General features: G+C 52.7%; 1 protein-coding gene across 1 annotated transcript in view; it reads right to left on the bottom strand.

Annotated features, from left to right (window-relative positions):
• LOC116741928 (cadherin-23-like) overlaps positions 1-21,048 on the bottom strand; it is a 334,451-nt gene that overhangs the window by 173,097 nt on the left and 140,306 nt on the right. The window contains exons 7-8 of the mRNA XM_032609100.1: positions 4,367-4,561; positions 637-765 (exon numbers count right to left, since the gene is read on the bottom strand). Of these exons, the coding sequence (XP_032464991.1) occupies positions 637-765; positions 4,367-4,561 (324 nt within the window). The remainder of the gene's footprint in view (positions 1-636; positions 766-4,366; positions 4,562-21,048) is intronic.

Genomic DNA, 21,048 nt, shown 5'->3' with positions numbered 1-21,048 from the left:
CAACTAGAGAAAGCTCGCATGCAGCAATGAAGATCCAACGCAGCCAAAAAAAAAAAAAAACCAGACCACGGCCAATCAGGTGCCTCTCTTGAACACGTGGCCCTGGGAAACCCAAAGTCTGGGCAGTTAGAAGGGGCAGCCGGAGCTGTGAGTTCTCAGGGAAGAGCCAAGCCTAAGAAGGCCTGCGGGGTGGATGGCAGGTGGCCGCCACCTTGGGCAGTGATGGCTGGCTGAGAGAGGCAGATTGACTGACTGACCCGTGGGGGGCATGGCTGAGCCCCACTGATGTTTTGGGGAGCCTGGCTGAGTCCAGATTTGCTCTCCAGCCCAGGCTGGATTTTCCACAGGCATCCCCGTCATCTCACGTGAATCTTTCTGAACTGCTGCCCTTCACTTGCACTAGCCAGTCTTTGCTCTTTGCCACTCAGGGCCCTCCAGGGATGAAGTGAGAGAACGAGGAGGTGGGGTGTGGTATAAGAGGGGATTGGGTTTTCACTGGGCTGGGACACCCATCACTGCCATGCATAGGGGTTTGGGGGAGTAGGAAACGCCAAGGAGCCCATCCCACCAAACAGGGCCCCCATCCCTACCAGAGGTGCAGAGGGAAGTCTCACAAGGGCCCGGGGAGGGTCTTACCAGAGGAGAATGCTCATAGACGTTGGTGCTGTAAGGCAGGTTGATGAAGATGGGGTCCATGTCCTGGACGTCTGTGATGATGATGGCCAAGTTGGCCAGGGTGGACAGAGGCCTGGTCTTGTCTTGATCCTTAGAGAACAAAGAATACACAGCCTTAGGTTAAGTGATGTTGTGGACATGTACACACATGGACACACACACACAAACACGTGTGCACATACGTACACATGTATCCCCACACTCCCCCAGGTAGGGCATTAGCACACGGAGCTCAGGAACTCTAAGAGCCTTCAGTGACCTCTGACCTGTGCAGGGAAACACAAACAGGGTCCCCAAGCCTAGTGGAAGGCGGCTTATCCACTGTCACAAAGCAGGCCTGGGGTAGAGCCACATCTCTGGCCCCCCGCCCAGCCTAGGCCTGACTGCCCTTGGGGTAAAGGGATGGTGCTGCCCTTAGCTCCTTCTCTGGATTCAGTCAGGGGCCACTGCCCCCTCCATGCCCACTTCCTGCCCCCTCTCGTCCAAGGGCAGCAAGGGAATTGACTAGGATGGGGGTTCCTCAGAAGAAAGGCCCTTTGACCACAGAGGGGGCTACTCTGGAACCTGTATCCCTGTTCTACACGCTGGGTTTACTGGTCAAGCAACTTTTCCTTTAGAACCAGTAGGGGGCGCTCCAGGGCCTGTGACATTTGTGGGACTCTGGGAAGGAATCCTGAGAGGTCATGCAGGCCATGTGGCCAGGCAGGCAATGTTTAAACCCTCCTAGCTGGAAATGTGGTCCTGTGAAAGCTCACCAAGAAAGGAAACCCCAAACCCATCTTCTATTCCCCTAAGCGTGATAAACTGCTTAAATAGCTGCTCCTACTGAGTCACGATGCCAACAAGAACAGAAACTACATGCTGAAGAGATTATACACCGGGCTCTGTACTATACACTTCACTTGCTTTTGTAGGTATTATGTGCCCATTATGCAGATTTAACAGAGACTCAGAGAGGTTAAGTAACTTGCCCCGAGTCACACATCTGGTAAGTGTATAGCCAGGACTCAAACTCAGGTCCTTTTGACATAAAAACATGCTCTGTCTGGATCTGGGGCCCAAATATCAGCCCAGGTGCTAACTTGCTGGGTCACCTCGAATGAGTTCTCTCCCCTTTTGGAGTCTCAGCTTCCTCTTCTGTGAGATGAAGGGACACCCGGAATGACCTCTATGGACTCTAGGCCTTGTACATTCTCTGGTTTGGGATTTGAGGAGGGACTGTCCTTGGGTTAGATCTCCCTTGGACTGTCTGCGGTGATGTGAATGATGCAAGGCATTCCCCATGTTACAGCAAGCCCAGTGCCTGCTCCTGCCCTCCAGAGACACAGCTGCTGAGCCTTCGAGGAGAAGGAAGGGCTGGCTGTCCTACGAGTCCTCAGGGGCAGCCGGGTAGAGGATGGAGGGGCTTTGGCGATGGGTCGTGGGTGCAGCAAGGGAGGGGAGAGTCTGGAGGCAGGGGGAGCTGGGCCCCTTGGACCACAGGGGAGACAGCCTCCCAGCCTCCAAGATGATGGGGCTCACAATCCAGGCTTGGGGACCACCCACGGCGAGAGCTCTCAGCTAGGCCCCGGAATGACCACTAGGCAGATAGGACCAGAGGGTGAAGCCTGGCAGGAAGTCCTTTGAACTCTGGGGCCGGGGATGCCAGTGGTTCTGATTTGCCATCACCAGGCTTCTGTGGGCTGCTGGCTTTGTCCAGCGTGGCACCTGCCCTTCCTGTCCCACACCTGTGGCTGCAGCCCTGCTCCTGCCACGGATGCCCCCGTCCAGCCCACCCTGGACTCCATGGCTGGGGAAAGGGGATGGCAGTGGGCACATCTGGCTGAGCAGGCACCTGGCCAGGCTTCCAGCTGTCACTCTGGCACCTACAGCTCTCAGCAGCTTGTTCCCAGGGGAGTCCCACATTTCCCCACCCGCTACCCACCCAGTAGTGGCTGGGGACCCACACTGCTCCCTGCAATGCCACACAGGAGAATCTCTTTGAGGAAATGCCCAGTGGCCAAGGGCACAGCGTCAGCCCTGAGAGGGACTTGTGCTTCAGGTGGGGGAGCCATCAAGACCCAAGGGATTTCTAGGGCCCCTCCTCTCCCACTGCTTCAAGGCCTGATCTCTGGAAGATTAATGGCAATTTAACTGCATTCACCATCCCAGCTTGAGGCTAGGCCTCTTCACAGGCCTGGCCACCCAGATTCATGCCTGTGCCCAGCTCTGCTCTCTTCCTCACTGGCCCAAAGCCATTTTTACGGTAGATGGAAAATATCCCACACGGACGAGTTCATAGTGAGAAAGATAGCAAGCATCTGTGCATTTCTGGGCCCAGGTGTGTGCAAATGGAGAGTGGCGGGAGGATCACCACCTCAAGCGGGTGTGCAAGGCACCGCGGGAGGGCACAGGCGTGTCCAAAAAGTGGATTCTGGTCTTGCAAGTGCCCTTGATCCCAGAAGTCAGTTTTCCAAATAGCAGCACACACGTCCTCCCGGGCAACTACCACTTAAGCAGGGGAGAAGGAAGGAATGTGGGTGTCATCAGCAGTGGCCTCCCCAGGGGCCGCTGGACCAGGTACAAAGAAAAAGTTTGCATTTCCTGGCTTGGGGGGTCTCTCTGGATCTTGTCCAATCCTGGGGGGAACGCCATCTTTCAAACTGGACCCTGGACCCAATCCAGTGTGTCTTCCCCTGGGCTCTGGCCCCATGTCACTGCAAGTGGAGCCCCCAGCGCTACTGGAAGCCCCCTTGCAGTGACATGGGGCCAGGTGGTGGATGCTGTGTGTCAGGCTGATGGGTCCTGGAGGGTCAAGAGGGACTCCTGTGATTTGTCTCACTGTTGACCTGAGCTTTGTAAACAGAAATCTAAGGGACAGCAGGCCGGCTCGCCCTGCTGCCAGCTGAAGGCTCCAGGAGCAGGGACGAGGGGCGTGCAGGGGAGGACCCTACTGAGGGTGTGGCCTGCCTGGTCCCCAAGCCCTTGATAACAGCTGGCGACAGTGTCCAAGCAGCATGACGTTCTGGAGACTCAGAGACTCCTGACCGTGGGGGTCAGACCACCCGGGCTTGGGTTCCTGCCGCCCGCTACTTATCAGCTGGTGAGGCTCAACAGTGTCAGCTATAAATTGGGATAGTTATTGCTCTCCCACCGCCTCCTCCTGACTAACTCATCCTGGAATTCCCAGGACTCAGCACGGTGCCTGGTGCAGACGGGTGCTCTCTTCTGTGTAAGAATCACCGCTCTAGAGCAGTGGCTAGTTTGCTTGGACCCTCTGGCCCCTGCATGTTGGGTGGTGTCAGGACACAGCTGGGTTGACACCTCTGTCCTGTGTCCCACAGAGTGAGAGGACACCCTGCACTGGGAATGCCCCACGGGGTTACCAGTGCAGCACTGGGGTCCAGCTGCTGGGTGATTGTGGGCAAGTCACTGAATTGCTCCTGTGCCTCGATTTCCTCATCTGTAAAATGGGTCCTTTAACTTTTATGGCATAGGGCTGTCGTGAGGTTTAATGGAGACAATCCATTTGAGTGCTCTGCACAGCACCAGGGACATAGCACGAACCCTCAGTAACATCAGCTGTTGTTGATCACCAGCATCACCATTATGAGCCTTGACTGGCAGGGAACGAGGTTGACGTTCTGTGCTCCCTTTGAGGGTGGGAAGAGGCTGACATCTGGTTGTCTGGGCCCCCGGTGCCGGGACTCACCGTGGCATTGACGGTGAGCTGGTAGGCCTGCGTGGTCTCGTAGTCCAGCTCCTGGATCACTGTGACAATGCCACGTGCACTGTCGATGGCAAAGAACTGGGAGGGGGGCTGAAAGGAGAAGAGGACGCTGCCGCCTGCACCCAGGTCGGGGTCTGTGGCATTCACGATGAAGATGGGCGTCCCCACTGGCGTGTCCTGGGGGTGAAAAAAAGCAAATAAAACGGTGAGCTGGAGCTTGGACCAGCTGCCTCCATCAGTGACTATTCCCCCAAAGCCCATTAACCATGTCCCTCCAGCCAACCAGACCTGCGGCTTTATCATTTTTATTCTAAGAGGGTTCAGAGGAATTTAAAATGCACCATCTATTTTTTTTTTTCCTTTTTTTGATGGCCTCCTGGTGGCTGTTGACAGCACCAGTTCCAAAGATGATCTGCTCGTCCTGGAGCTCCGGATGAGGGTCTTTTGGTCCCCAACCCCCTGTTTCTTGGCGGTTTTGCTTTCACTGTTAGGTGCCCCTTGGCTGCCCAAGCCTCAGGCACGGGCTGCTCTGGAGGGCAGCCAGGAGTCTGCGTATTGGAGGTTTCAAGGGCAGGGAGCTAGGAGATAAGTGATATGGGGATGTGGCAGAGAGTCTGGGGACTTTGCCTGGCTCACAGAGATTACCTGGTTTGCCCATGGGTGGGACATCCACCTGCCATGCCTGGGCCATGGCAGCCTGTAACCAGAGAGGCCCACAAAGCCTGCTCAAACATCACCACCTCCTGGGATCCTTCCATGATTCCCTCTGCTCTACACTGTGTATAGACAGACCCCTGCCCCTTTCTGACTTGGGGTTTCTGGTTAAATGTAACTTCTTCATGGAGGCCTTCCAGACCCTTAAGCCAGGTCAGCCCCTACCACGCCCCCAACCCCTGCCACTATTTATACTCAGAGTCCCACAGCACCCTGGAATGGTTCATCACCCAGAGTTCTTCTGTAATTCCCCGGCCAGTGCCTGTCTCCATCATAGCACATGTGCTCCATGGAAGCTTTAGGGTTCTATCTGCCTTGCCCAGCACGGTACCTGGCACATGGCAGGTGTCCAGTAAATACCCTTTATGACGACATGAACGAATCTCTATGACAGCATTTAGCACGTTGTATTCTAAGTATCTGCGCATTTGCATCCTCTGCCCAGCTGTCAGCTCTCATCACCGCCGCGCCCACCGCGACGCCTGGCATGTAAGCCGTGACTGCGAAATCCCGCGTGAGTAAATTTATTCCTAACTTAGTGAGCTCTGGACACATCTGAAGACAGGCAACTTAACGAGGCTCCGCCCAGAGACAGAAAGGAAGAAACAATCCTTGCTCCCGGTTATGTGCCATGTCTGTGCAGTAGGCTGTACCTGTCAGCTCTGTAACAAGCAGATTTCTAGGTGGTTGCTATTATCCCACTTTTGAAAAGGAAGTTGAGGCTCAGAGAGGTTAGGTAACTCACCCAAGTCACACAGCTAGGCAGTGGCAAAGAAGGCCTTGAATTCAGGTGCAGTTAATTCTAAGCCTATGCTCTTAAGCTCTATTCTAAACACTTCTCTAAACCTTGATGGCGGTTCTTTGCCTAACTCTTCTGCACGGTGCTGAGGTCACCTGCCAGCATGGGTGGTACCCCCTAGCCAGGAGTGAGGGATTGGACTGAAAGTTCCCTGAGGGCAGAGACAACATTCCTAGTCCTCTGGGATCTTTTTACACTGGGACAATGACTGGGTCCCTTCTGACACCTGCAGGGCTCCTTCCAAGGAGGGCATTCATATTACTGCCCCCTCTCCGTGCTGCTGGCCATGACCTGGGCCCTGGGTCACTACCTTGAGAAGCTTCTCTCTTTGGAGACCACTCTCGGGTACACTGTCAGCCCTTCCCCAGGACTAGCTGCTGGAAGCAAGGGTGCTCTCTGTAAGGCCCCTAGTCAGTCTGGAAAGGGCCTCCAGAGGACAATGTCATGAAGTTGCCATTTTTTCTCTCTGAGTATGCTGCCCCTCCCCCGTCAGGCAAGTGTCAGCCTGAAGGGACAGGCTCAGATCCTGTCTTCCTCCAACCTGCAGTAAGGACAGGGGCAGATGGGCAAAGGTCCCTCTCCTCCATACCATCCATGATGCCCCAGGGCCCTTCTGCACAGGACACGGGCCCTCGTGGTCCTGCGCTTTCTCCCCCTCCACACTTCAGTTCCTGGCAGGCGCCGCATCCTGGCCTTTTGGCTAAGATCACGTGTAGTTTCTTTTCTCATCAGCTTACTATTTCCTGGCAGGTAGAGCTATTTGTACTTCTCCAACCCAGCAGACTCCCTTACACTTCTGAGTTCCTGAACCTTCTCTGCCTTTGCTAGGTCTGCCCTACCCATCTCAGTGGCTTGGAAAACAGATGCTCTCTCTGCCTCCAAAAGAGCATCAAGTATACAAGGGGGTAGACTGGACAAATGCTAGGATTTCAGGGATGGAAAGACCTCTGTTGAAACCCGAGCCTCACTGTGTGTCTTTGGGCTAGTTACTTAATCTCTCTGATCCTTAGTCCCCTCTCTGTAAATCGAAGTTAATAATATCTCATAGGGTTAATGTGAAGAGTACTCGAGCTCATGAGTGTAAACTTCCCAGCACATAATAAGTGCTTAGAAGATGGCAGTTGTGATTTTATTGCCTGAATGCCTTCTAGAGGATGGCAGACAAGAACACCTTCAAGGGTAGGGCAGGGAGGCATAAAGAGACACGATGACTATTAATGATACTGCACTGGGCATTCCCTGTCTGCAATCCCCAGATCTACCGAGTGCCCTGCTCTGCCATGACACCCCCCCGCCCCGCCTCCCCCGCCCGGGGCGGCCTCAGTGGACTGCATTCCTAGGCTCCCTTGCAGGCTGGCTTCTGCCAACGGGAGGGGCTGGTAGGAGCTCAGAGTTTGGGGAGGAGACAGGAGGAGAAAGAGTTTGGGGCATCACTTCCCCAATCCCTCTAGCTCCAACCCAGCAGCCTCTCCTCCCTGGCCCCAGTTTTCAGTGCGCTCCAGCCCCTCCCCTTGCCCCTCCAGCCCTAGGAGTAGAAAGAGCTTCCCATTGCTGCTAGTCTCTGGTGCCTCAACATCCCTTAATGTCCCCCTAGGCCTGCGCCCCCTCTGGAAGTTGTCTCTTCACCGAAATGCCTTTATCGAAACTATCCGAGATGAACTGTTTCCTGGGGGACCCTGATGGACCCAGGTACTCTGCAAGGACCTACCCCGAGCCACCACGTGCAAAACCCCAGAAACTGTACTCCTCGGGTGCTGGGCTCAGTGAAGCCAGCCTCTACCCCAACATGGCACCACGGCGGCACTGGTCTCGAGGAGGTCTTTATGAGGTTCTCAGCTAACCTGCAGCTCTCTCTCTTCCCCCCGCCCCCATCTCTAGGTCCAACATGCACATCGCAGGAGTGCCGGCATCAGCCCAAGCTCCAGAACAAAGCACGCCGTCGAAGCCTGTAGTTCCTGCCACGAGAGGGATGGACGTGTTCCGATTTCAGAGTGACCAGCCCCCTGTGAGGCAGCGAGACAGCACTTCAGAGTACACGCCACGTGGAGCTAGTGCTCAGAGGAGAGGGACGGCTCCTGCGAGAACATCAGCTCTCCAGCCCCCTGCCTCAGGGAGGAGAGGGTATCTCACCCATCCATACCGAATGGTCCAGGGTGAAGGCTGTGATCAGAGGATTTAAGAGCAAGGTCCAAGAAGACAGGAAAAGGGGGAAAATAAGGGATGGTCCTGTGTGCGACCTTCTTGGATTATGTTTCATGCCCTGCAGTGAAAACCTATTCAATTTCTGCATAACTTAGAAATCGTTTCAAATAGGCCTGGCAAAGAGCTGGGAGGGGTGGGATCTGAGGCAGGGCTGGGAGGGGTGCTTGGAGGCCAAGGAAGCTCCTGAGCACGAAGGCCAGGCCTGACCACACACCCCTCAGGGATGGCTTGAATGTAGAAGCTGGAAGGAACCTTGGAGATCAGCCAGCCTTGTCTCCCATTTTATAGATGGGAAAAGTGAGGGGATGCGCTTCCATGCTCTCCATCTCACAGGTGGTTAATGGCAGAGCTGTGACTGGAAACTGGGTGCTCTGACTCATATATAAGTGCTTTTCTCACCTCACCCGGAGACACCAACCACTGCCTCCCTGCCCACCCGCCTTCTGAGTAGAGATGCTCTTTATACCCACAGCTCTGCTCAGAGGGATGGACCTAGGTGTTCATGTCTGTACCAAGTGGCTTCAGGCCCAGGCCACATGCGATTGGTCCAGGGGTAACCACCTGACTCAAGCGGGCCAATCAGATGGGGCCTTGGAAACTCAATCCGTTTTCTGTGGGGAACTGAAAAAAAGATTCTTGCTACCTGGTTGGGGTAGAGCGGGCACCACGACAGGCCGGAAGTCACACAGAAGCCACAGTTACAGGGTGGCAGAGGAAGCCCATCTGCAGTGAGAACGGAGCACAAGGGTCTCTGAGGGCCTCCCTGGCCCCGGCCTTCACAGGCCCTGCCTGTCCCTGGCTGTGGTGTTGAGACACAGTCCCTGCTGTCCTTCCTGTGGGTACCACTTACTCACTCTGCCCTGCACGGGGCTTGGCTCCTTGCCCCACTGGCACCCCCAGAACACATCCAGCCATGGGCAATTCCTCCTCACCCCACAGCTCTGCCGCAGGCTAACCCTGCCCCTCACCTGCTGGCATTTGGCCCCTTTAAGGCCCACAGCTGGGCCACAGAAAGCAAAGCTCATGGCCAGTACTGCTGACTGTTGAGAGCACAGGAAGTAATATGGGGAGAAGGAAGTGGCCTGGGTGAAGGAATGCCGGCTCCCTCTTCTTTCTAAGTGTCCCCAGACACTCCTTTTAACATGCAAATCCATCCAGGCCATTGAAATGATCAGCATGCATGTGGGGCGGCGGGGGTGTGGGCTTGACACAATTAGCCAGGACAGGCCTGGAGGAGGATGCCCCAGAGAGCCAGTTTCTGCCTGCCTGGAGACGGGAGACCAGGGGGAAGGCGCCCCTTACCCACTACGGTGTCTGGCCTTGGAGTTCAGGGTCTACAGAACCACAGCCAGGTGGGCCTGGGCTGTGCAGGCAGGGCCAAAAGGCCCATTTCGGCTGGGGGGGGGGGCGTGCAGCCCCATTCTAGGGCAACTCTGATTCCACCATTTTGCTGGAAAGGAGCAGCTGGTCTTGGGAGGAAAGGCCCCACGGGGCGTGATTACTCCTGTCCCTAAAACAGGCCTCTTAGCGCACTTCTCTGTCCCCACTCTGCTTCCAGAGCCCCTTCTTCCACTGCATCCCCTGTCCAACCCCATCCTCTCCCTCACAGCTTCTGAGTCATTTCAAGGGAAATCTCCCCAGATGCACCGCCCACGCTGCCTGGGGTCCGGGGAGTGTGTTTAGGCATCATCCCCTGCAAATCCCTTGCCCCTGCTAGGCTGTCCCTCTCAGCGAGGGGCCCGCTCCACGCAGGTCGCATACAGGGCAGGCCCCTGCCTCTTCCAGCTCACGTTTAAGCTCCACATCACTTCTGATGGACCTGCTGTAAATGGGCCACCCTGCGCAATTCGGAGACAAATAAATCTTTTTGCTGCTCTTGGGGTGACAAGGGAATAGACTCTGGCAAAGTTCTACCGCGCAAGAGATCTTGTTCGTTAATAATAACGAAAAATAGCTCACTTCTCAAACGCAGTGTGAGTCACGTTACACTCCGGGCTTCTACAGGGGTGGCTCAGGGTGCTCACTGGAACAGGTGGGGGCGCACGGGCAGCGAGGCAGGAAGAGGGCCAGACAGAGAGGCAGAGCGCAGGACAGGGGAAACAGAGATGGAGAGAGTGTAAAGCAAGGGGAAAGGAGACCAGGCGAAAGGCGGCAGGAAGACCACAGGGGGTCAGAGAAAAATAGGATGGGGTGATGAAAGGGGCTGAACTGGGGGCCAAAGGGAAATGGGCATGGGAGGGAGAGAGTTTGTGAGAGAAGAAAGAGGGAGGAAAGTTGGGGAGAAAGGAGAGGAAAACTTAAGGGAGCAAAAGACACATTACGGAGGAAAAGTTGTGAACAAAGGAAAAGAAGTATTATAAAAATTCAAAGCAGCAAGAGAAAGGAAGATGGGAAAAAGAAAACAGCACGCCATACTCTCTCATCTTCGCAGTGCACCCTCCTTCCCCGCCCGTTAGATTTATTCTCAACCCTGGAACAAACCTCGGAACAAGCCCAACCGTTTCCACCATAGGTGCCACCTCTAAAGGCGTTATTAATATTTATGGAATGCTTGCTAGATGCTGCCACAGTCTTTAATATCTTATTATAAAGCCTGTTATAAAATGCATTAGTAATAAATTCCTGACAGATGGAGTTCCGACAAGGTGAGGGCGCCTCGGTGGCTCCGAGCTGGGAACAGACCCTCCTGGGCCAAGCCTGTGGCTCAGAGGCTGGGCAGCTGGTCCCTGAGGCAGGGCAGAGCAGGGATTCAACCCTTCATCCGTCAGCATTTTTACAAATTGTATCTCATTACCTCCTTTTCCCTGATGGGGGAAATGGGAGCTCAGAGAAATGAAGCAACTTGTCCAAAGTCACACAGCTTGTAAGTGGTGGGAGAAGGATTCAAAATCAGGTCACCTCTGTGTCTCCAGACCTTAGGGACCCTGCAGATGAGGGTGGAAAGTGAGCTCAGGGCCCCTGCTCAAGCGGAACTGGTTCATTTCCTCTGTGGAAGGGCTGGGGATGACAAGGGACCCAAAGATGGGAGATTCAGGTTGGCGGGATTAGAGAAGAGAGTGTTGGTGGGGAGCTTTAGCCCAAAGAGAATTTCAGAAGGAAGAACGTATCTCAAAATTTGCACGCTTTCACTGGGGATAAGGAAATGGGCTCCCACTGTGACAAGAAGAATTAAAGTCATAAGTAGAGACCTTTCTGACTCGGGGGGGGGGGGGGAGGTGGGAGGGGTGGGGTGGTATCAGGGCAAAGTGGAGGCGCCTGTGCCTTGGTTTCCCCTGAATGCCAAAGAGGTGCTTTTTCACTTGTGACTCTGCAGCCAGGGGCCTCCTGGGGTGCTTGGGGAGGGTATGAAGTTTGGGAGGCTTTGTGGCATTCCAGCTTATGGGGGAGGGGAAGTGGGGTCTATGAGAGACGTGGGCTGTATTTCTTTCTCAAACGGGCAAGAAGGCACTTGTGGGCACCAGCTGAGAGCAGGGTCCAAGGAGAGGAGTGGTACAGGGAAGAGAACCAGGAGAGCCCTCCGTGGATGCCTCAGGTGGCCCCATTCTGGTTGGGAGAGGGCACACGGTGTGTGCACACACCCACACATGTACACAGTGCTCCAGCACCTCTCTCTGCAGAGGAGTCTAGAAGACGTCATTTTACAACATCTCTTCTGTGGACCAGTGTCCGTTCTCTCTTGGGTGATATGCACTGGACTCTAAAAGGTGTTGGGTCTGCTCTGAGTGCCAGGCAGACTGGCAGGTGGAGGTGCCAGCTCTGTGGGCAGGAGGGGCCCCAAAGGGCTGGGCCCCAAGTCCCACACACCCTCACATGGCTCGAGCACTTTCCCTGGGCTGGGCTGGCCTTCTCAGCTGTTCTGCATCTCCATGGAAGCAGTTCAGTGCTCTCCCGTCTCTAAGGCCCTGCTCCTTCTCAGCCTCTGGCTGTGGACCGCCTGTTCTGAATCCCAGGAAGACCTCCATCAAAGTGCTTACCTAACGCCCATCCTGACTTCCCAAGTTCCGCCAGTCTCTTCGCCTGCTGGAGTGATCCTGGACGTGCCCTTCTCTCCTGACTTTGACTCCTCATCAATCACCAGGGCCTGGCAGTTCTTCCTTCAACATTCCTCAAATCCTTCCCCTTCTCTTTGTGATTTACCTCGGCCACCTCCGAAGTCCTAGCACTGTCACTTGCACATAGAAGGCATTCAATAAGTGTTTTAACAGAATCGGGACTTCCTGTTAAACATGGCAGATTAAACACCTCCATTGATTTCTGGTTTCGTCCCAACCCCCTCACCCAAATGACAATATGGAAATTAAAAATGCATAAATCCATAAGGGCAAAAAGAATAGGAGAGGAGGTGACAACAGATGAGAGGTGCCAACAGAATCCTGGAAACAGATGGAACTGGAAACTGCCTTAGGAGAGATGGGAAAGCCGAAACTTAGGCCAGCATCTCAGAATCTTGGAAAAGCTCAGGAACTGGAGACTTAAGGTGATGCTCAAAACAGGAAGACTGGCTACAAATCTTTAAGAAGAGTGGTAAGACTCCCAGATGCCTTCCCCAACTCTTGCAGAAGATAGGAGGTTTGCTTTCTGGAGGGGCTGAGTTAGTTGGGCTCTGGACTCAGACTGGGAGCTGGACGAGGCAGCTGAAAACAGGGAGGTTAAGTGAAAAGCTGCATCTCCCCTCCACTCCCATCTCCAATCAGGCCTCTTTAGCCATTTAGCCTCCTGGAGGCTGACAGCCAGGCAGGAGATAGGGAAAGTTGACCCAAGAGAAAACACAAGTATTAACATGTTGGAATTCCTACAAAAAAAATCCAGGTCCTCACCTAAGCATCCCATAGTGAAGCCCACTGGTTAATAAGCAGCGCCCCTCCCTCCCCTGTCCTAATACACACAGCAAGCTTCCAGGCAGGTAAATGTGAACTCACTCTTAAATATGAACAGACAACTAAAGGTCAAGTATACATTTGAGAAGAGCCTCTAACGTGAAAGACAGAGAGGAAAACAGTAAAAAGGAGTAACAACAATGAGTATCTTTATCAAGCTTAGACAGACAACACAAGACAGCATCTTTGAAATAATCTTTTAAGAGGAAGAAAGAGCTAGTTGAAAGTAAAAAGTCAACAGAAGAGTTGGAAGATAAAGAAATTTCTCTAAAAGTAGGACAAAACTCAAAGAGATGGAAAATGGGGGAGAAGAAAATTAGTGTAGTTCAGAAGATTCATAATGAATGAATAGGGGTTCCAGAGAGAGGAAACAGAGCAAAAGAAGGGGAGGAAATTATCCAAGAAGTAACATAAGAAAACTCCCAGATCCGAAGGACATGCTTCCAAATGGAAGGAGACCACACTATGTGTTCAGAAGACAGCTCCACACTGAAGCATAAAATGATGAAGTTTCAAAACACTGAGTATTAAAAAAAAATCCTAGAAACTTTCAGAGAGAAAACAAAAGGCCACACTCAAAGTATCAAGGATCAAAATGGCATCAAAGTTCTTAACAGCCAGAACACAAAGGAAAAATGACTTCACATTATGCAGAAGACTATTTTCATTCTAGTGTTCTATACCCAGCCAAACTATCAACAAATATGACTGTAGAATAAACACATTTTTCAAAGTAAAAAAAAAAAAAAAAATCCCATGAATTCTTTTTCAGGAAATTACTGAAGGGTGTACCCCACCAAAATGAGGGCATAAACCAAGATAGAGGATAATAGGGAACCCATGTACCTGGACCTAATATATTAGATATTCTTAGGGTGAATGCCCTCTCCTCCCCGAGGCCTAACCTACATCATGTCTCTTTAGCCATTCAGCTTCCAGAATAGCAAGCAAGCCAGAGCACAGTCAGTCCAGATTGAAGCAGGAGGATGAATTGCTCCAGGGAGAATGTTGCCAAGAAAAATACAAACTGAATTAAAAAATCAATATTCTTTTAATACATTGAGAAGAGGTATTCAATTATGTCAGCATATTTAGGGATGAAAAAAATGATAGGTTCATAGAACACTAAGCAAGCAAACGAAAAAGAGGTAGTTATTAATTCTAGAGAAAACAAAAGAGGAAATATAATTACAGAGGAAATATAATGACAGTACTGTACACTATGTGGCTCTGCTGTGAATAATATTTACGTAATTGTAATGCTGTATACACTAAATGCTGTTTGAGCTAAGAGGAAGGATACAATTATGTTGGGAGGATGGGTGGAGCATATTAAGAGGGGTGTGTGTGTATGTGTGTGTGCAGCAAAGATGAGGTAGAGGGTGGTGCAAAAGTGCAATTCTCATCCTTCACAGCTGAAAGTCGATAGATAGTATCTAAAACTGAAAAATTTATAAGCATGCAATTTGGAAATAAGAAGGTAACCAACAAAAATTGAACGAGGTTATCTCAGGATGGGAATCAGGAATGGGAAAGGATGAGGCAGGGCACTGCTATTTTTATTATAAGACTAGCTTCACTATTTGACTTTTAAGCTCATGCATATATGGCTGATAAAATTAATATAAAAATTGAAAAAAATCTCCCTATGGCTGAACCACTGCAGTGGCCTCCCCTCTTTCGTCCCTGCTCCCGTAACTAATCCTGGAAAGTCACTGCCCTAAAGCACTGATCCACCCCCCCGATCTCATTTTCCTCCTCAAACACTATCACCAGCTCCTCTTTTCTGTCCAAGGCAAAAGCTCCTCCTGGGCCTTGAACGTCACCACAGTCTGATCAAAGCTTCCCTTTCCAAACTCATCTTTCATTTTTGCCCCATTGAGAACCTCTGCTTTAGTCAGACTGGTCTACACAGCAGCCCCCCAGAGCGCTGGTCTACCTTTGCTCGAGGAACCTGTGCCCTCTCCACAGGCATTCCTGCTGACAGCTCCCCTAGACAGCAGATGTCACCACCCAGCATAGGGAACTGATGCTCCCTCCCTTTCCGGAAGAGGCCTGGCTGCCTGGGCTTTCTAGGCACGCGTGCCCAGGCTCAGGCTGAGACACCCTCTCCTGCCCACACTCCCAGGCTCTGCTTTACGAAGGTGCTGGGTGTGCAAGACTAGGAGAAGCCTCATGAGAGGGACATCTGGGACCTCCTTCCTTCTTCTCAGAAGTTTGGTTTTCAAAGCCAGGTAGGATATCCAAGTGTGAAATGGCCCCAGCTACCTTCTAATTCAGAGATTAAGGAGATCCAGGTAATTTTTCTCAACCCCCCGACACACACAGCAGCATCCCTACCCGAGCCCAGCGACCTTCCTGCAGAATGAGTAACAGAAGGGTTTCGAGATCCACCCCCGCCCCACGTGCCACTTCCCTTTAGCTGCCACACTCCAGGGCTGTCCCTGCACCTGCCCCCCTGCAGCCAACCTCTATCCCTCTCACCTGTGACCTGCAGGAGCTGAGGGAGGGACGTGCTGCAGCACCAGGCATGGTGCCTCCTGGACGGTGCACAGCTGGCAGAGCAGCCCAGCAGCTGGCTGAAGAAGGGGACGGGAAGGGCCGCGCTGGCGAGGCGGCCCCCAGGCCCACGCCAGCTCCAGTCCCCATGGCATGCTGCTTTCAACGGCGGCGGTACCACCCCCTTCCTCAGGGCTGGGCCCCCACCTCCCTCTCTATGGCATGGGAGGAGTAACGGCAGTGGAGGCCAGAATCCAGACCTCAGCTGTTCACTTTTACCCTCCCACCCTTCCCCAAACTGAGAAGGAAGGTAGTCGGACAGACTCCTGGGAGCCTCCCCTGCTCCCTCCCCCACAAGGGACTTGGAAACCAGCTTCTGGAGGCAGGAAATGATCCATTCAGCGACGATTACCCCCCATGCACATTGGCCTGATTGGAGAAAAAAAAACCAGAAACAACTGTCCTCAAACTCTGGGTCACGTTCTGGCCTTCCAACAACGATCCGTGTGACTTCCTTCTCTGTTGCTACAGGACGTCAATGCAAACATTTGACGCCTCAGTCTTCCCATCCAGGAAATGGGTACAGCAGTCCCTGCACTACCTTCCACACAGAGCTGCGAGGGAGATAAAATAAGTCATTCTGAAAAATCAAAGCCCAAAACAAAATCTTTACAACCTTCTGCAGAAGCAGAAAATTCTAAGATAAAAAATTAGGGAAAGCTATGATGTAACCTATAGAAGAGTCCTCTCTAAAAAGCTACCCTGGAGTCCAGAACCAGGGTCATCTGGGTTCCAGGACTCTGTCCCTGAGCCTAGGGGGCTGAGTCCAGGACAGAAACAGGGTTTGGCGGAGGCATGACGTGGCTGGTCTTGAGACTTAGTAGATTCTGGAAAGTGGCAACTGATAGATGCATGGAGTTCCTTAGGATATTTTTTTAAAAAAGAAAAGGCCTTCCAGGGGTCTAGGGTAATAACTCACACCCACTGAGGACTTCCTGTGTGTCAGGCCCTGTTTTCAGCACTTTCCATGCATTATCTATCTTGTATAATCCTCTTGGCAGCTTGTGAAGCAGACAGAATTACTATTCCCATTCTCTGGATGTCCAAGGCCATGTGTACTAAGCAGGAACCCTGGGATTTGCACTCAGGCAGGCTGCACCAGGGCCCAAGCTCTTAACCACCGCGCTATGCTGTGCTCAGTGCTCAGTGAGCAAAGGGTACCAGGTCCAGACAGCAGGGGGATGGCCAAGATGACCTTGAGAAATGGGGATCCTCTCATTCTGGCTAAGTGCCAGGGCCTACCAATGATGTTTAAAGGGGTTGCTACAGAATGACTTAGGCCATCTAGAGGTTCCAGGCTCAGGACTTTACAGGAGCCAGGCGTCACCAGGAAGGTGCTGGAAGGGGAGGCGTCAGTTATCAGGAGCTGTCACGTTCTTTCATTCATCGATCCCAAACACGTTTACGGAGCAACACAGTACAAGACTGCGTTGCCCACACTCACACTCTTTATCTTTCCAACAAAAAAAACGGTTATGAGCAATTACAAGTGGTTATTTGTGGGGAAGAAAAGAGACACAATAAAGGGAGGCTTTGAGGAAGCAAGAGCGAAAGGGAACGTTCTATATGAGTCCCAGCTCCACCCTTTATTTGCTGTGTGACTTTAGGGAAGTTAGGCAACCTCTCTGAGCCTCAGTTTCCTTATAGTTATAGATGGGCATAATAAGAAAACCTGTCCCATGGGAGTCTTATAAGGCTTATGGGAGATAACACACAATAAGTGCTTAGTGCATAACACATGCTCAACAAACCTTAGGCTCTATCATAATGTTATTATCTCATGGGGCAGGTGTAAGGGTCTATAAACTGTAAAGTGCTTTGTAAACGTTACTTCTGGTGGGAAGGCCTGGAAGGGGAGGCGATGCCTCTGAAGGCTGAGGTCCTTGCTCTGCTCTCTGCAGAGATAAAAGCCCCGGATGAGAGGCAGGGTTGGGGGGCTCTCCCTGTGGCACGCACCCCCATCTCTGTCCTAATGGAGTCCACTCTGGGTGTGCGGGGCCTCCAATGCTGCCCTGAGCTCTCTGTGCACAGCTCCATGGCTCACAAATGAGGGTCCATCTCCATCTCCCAGCCCCAAATTCGTTCCCCCGCATGAAGATGAATCATGGTAAACAAAATGAATATGCAATCTCCTTTGGGCGGGCCTTACATCTAAGGAAGCTGAGGCTAACAAATGGATTCTGAATAAGAAGACAGCTCAAGCAATGCAACTTCTCCTGCTCATCTCTCCCCGCCCCCTGCCCCTTGGGCTCCACCCATCGGTGTGCCCCTTTGTCCCCAGCAGGGTGTGCATTCTGAAGGGCCAGGTGAAGAGGGCAGCAAAGGCCGGGGCAGGCAGGAGTAGTGGTCAAGTCCTGGTGTGGGTTTTGCCTCTCTGATCCCCGTGGCTACTGCTGCCGGCCCTTCAGCAGTAGGTGGTGTGATGTGATAAGTGGAACCTGTCACTTGGTGCCCGGGGGCTTAAAGGCAGACAGGCTGGGGGAGGCTGCAAACCAGGCTGCAGGGGAGCTGAGGGATGGTGAAGGCTGGAGAGAGGGGGCTTGGTGGCACCAGGACCCAGGCAAGGAGAGCACAGCTGCAGGAACTCACTGGAGCCGCGGGATCTTGGGAAATGGTTTAATCTTCAATAAGTGGAGAGAGACTGGGAATATCATGGCGACGAAGGACTTTAGAAATCACCTCGTCCAGTGGTTCGCTCCTTGGCTGTGTATTAGAAAACCTGGGGAGCTTTTAAACAATATCAACGCCAGGGCTCACCCCAGCCTCTGTGCTTTTAAGTTCCCAGAGGAATTCTCATGTACAGCCTGCGGGGGAGAAGCCCCACCTTACCCAGTTGCCCTATTCTAGAGATGAGAAAGCTGAGACCCAAAGAGTGGAGGGGACCTGACTGAGGTCACATAGGTAGTCAGTGGTGGCAGACACCCACCTCAGTGCTTACTCCCTGACCTCCCCCTCCCTTGTCCCGGCAAGGATGGGAGGTGACTCCCTGAACATCCACCATTCTTATCCTTCAGGTACACGGAGCTCTGGGCTGGGGGACAGAAGACCTGGAATCAATGTTGTCTCTGTGGGACCCTGGACAAGTTACAAGCCTCTTTGGCCTTCAAGTCCTCATCTGTCAAATGAGGGAGTTGAAGCACATTATCTCCACATTCCCTTCCTGCTCTACAAGGGTATGACTGTTAAGTCCTTCCTGAAATCTAATCCAAGGCTCCCTTGCTACAAAGCCAGCCCCTTTGCTTCAGACTGTCTTCAGAAGATATAAAGGCAGCATGTACTGAAGCAAAGATTGATAAAGGCATTTCTCTCTCCCTTTCCTTCTTTTCAGGGTGTTGCCCTCTATTGAGATACATAACACTCTCATGTGGACAGAACACAGGTTAAAATGCCCCACCGCTGGTGGTAAGTGTTTGCCCTGTGCTAGGACTGCAGAGCACAGCCCCTGAGAGTGGGTGACAAGCTGAGGAAGGACATTCTGGGAAGAACAAAGGGCACCAGGGGTCAGGAAGCCAGGGGCCTTGCACCCCTGTGGCTCTGTCTCACTAGCTCTCAAATGGTCCCGAAAGGGCGGGAAGATACTAAGACATGAGTGCAACCATCCCAGATGCCTGTCCTGCCCCCTCTTTCACTTCCATGTGACCTTGGGCAAGTAGTGAAACTCCTGGAGCCTCAGCTTCCTCATCTAGAAAATGGGTATGAAGTAATGATTATGAAACACTTAGCCCAGTGCCTGGCGCACAGTAATGGTGGCAGCAGCTCCCAGCAGTGTGACAAACCTCATTATTACCAGGTAATGGCAGCCTCCCGTTCTCTGCTTTGGTGGGGGTGACCCAGGGAGATCCACTCATCCAAGGAACACGCCTGGGGAGGGGGACAGTTCCCTGCTACGCTGTCCTTGAGAACGTTCCCATGACAGGGGTCCTGAGGTTTCTAAAGGCTGGGGTGGGGTGGAGCATCTGTTGCTACTGTTCTGGGGAGAGGGCTCCTCCGAGGGTATTGTCGGAGGAACGGGGGGGAAAGTCCAACTCTTTGGTCTACTGTGCATGGTAGACCAAAGGCCATGGACTCTGCCACTGGCCTTGGGGACAGCCAAAATCTTGGCACACAAAGACCACCGGACTGACCCCAAGACAAGATGGAGACCCAGAATCCCAGATGCATCCTGCTCGAAGGCAGTCCTAGGACAGCATGGCTTCATCTGTTAAGACCAGACTTGACCAAAAAGCAAACCAGCCTCCCTTTCCCTAACAGAATCCAGAGACGGTGCCTCCACACATGTCCTGGCTGGTTCACGTCAATGACCAACCCGGTCAGGAAGTTCCGAGGGTCTCCCCAAGCCCCACCTGGAATTAAGAACGTGGAGTCCAATTTCTACCAAGAAACAGACTCCTCCCCAGCCGTCCTCCTCCTGGCCCCAGGGTGCCCAGTGAAGGTGGCTCTGAGGGCGCACTGGCCTTCCCCTAGGAAGTAGGAGAGACCATGGGTAGGAATTGCAGATGACTTTCATTAAGCGGGGTGCTAATACCATGAATTACAAATGAAACCCAGATGATGAGGACCCTGGCAGCCTTACCTCCGTTTGATATTAATTGGGCGACACTTTGTTTTAATGGTACATTAATTAATGCAGAATTTCGACGGAAGTCCGCGTGACACTCACATTAATACAAATGAATTCATTACCATCGGTGTTATTACAAGAAATGACAAATAAATCTGTAACAGTGGGACCCTTCAAATAATGATCACGAATCATTAGGTTTGCCGCTCGTTTGTATTGCAAATATGTGTGTATGTTTGCTGCCGGGAATGTGCCTTTGCCTTTTGGCGGGGGAGGCAGCCGGGGGTGGGGGGTGGCTGGCTCTGTGGTAGTGGAAGGGGAAACCTCTTCTAGACTTTGCTGCATCTGCTTTTCCTCCCTTTTTCCCCCACCTCAACCCCCAGAGAATTCCACTTTCTCTCCCCAGAGCCCTCCCCCAGGCTCAGGACCCCCATGTCAGGAATGTGATTGCGGTGGGCCCCCAAATCCAGTGCACCCCGTGTGCGCTCCCTGGTCCCGAGGATGGGTTGGTGGGGGAAGGAGCAACAGCAAGAGGGCCCTAGAGGGGGAGCTTGGCTTAACGAGGGTTGAAGGGGTGCAGCTATGGCCACTATTTGCTCTCCAGAGGTTTGCCTGGTCCGACTGGTATTAATGTTTCAGGGAGAGAGTTCAGGTGTTCATTGACCAGCACTGTGCTAGGAATTTTATCCACTTTCTCCTCTTCAGTGCTCACCATGGTCTTGGAGGCTTTATCCCATTGTAAAGGGCAGGAAATAGGTTTAGAGTGTTTGAGCGAGGAGGGGCCAAGCTCGGGACTCAGCTCTGCCTTACTACAAAGCTCCCAGAACACCAGCTCTTTCCAGGGAAAAGATGGCAGCTGCCATCTGCCTAGGATGGGTTAGCATCCAGATGGAGGCAAGGTATAGCCTGGATGAACCCAGCAGGTTGGTCCCGACTCTCCACCCCTCTGCTC

This window comes from Phocoena sinus, chromosome 16, assembly GCF_008692025.1.
Source record: "Phocoena sinus isolate mPhoSin1 chromosome 16, mPhoSin1.pri, whole genome shotgun sequence".
Classification (NCBI taxonomy): Eukaryota; Metazoa; Chordata; class Mammalia; order Artiodactyla; family Phocoenidae; genus Phocoena; species Phocoena sinus.
The sequence above is the reverse complement of the archived record's forward strand: the minus strand, read 5'-3'. Positions and strand labels throughout refer to the sequence as shown.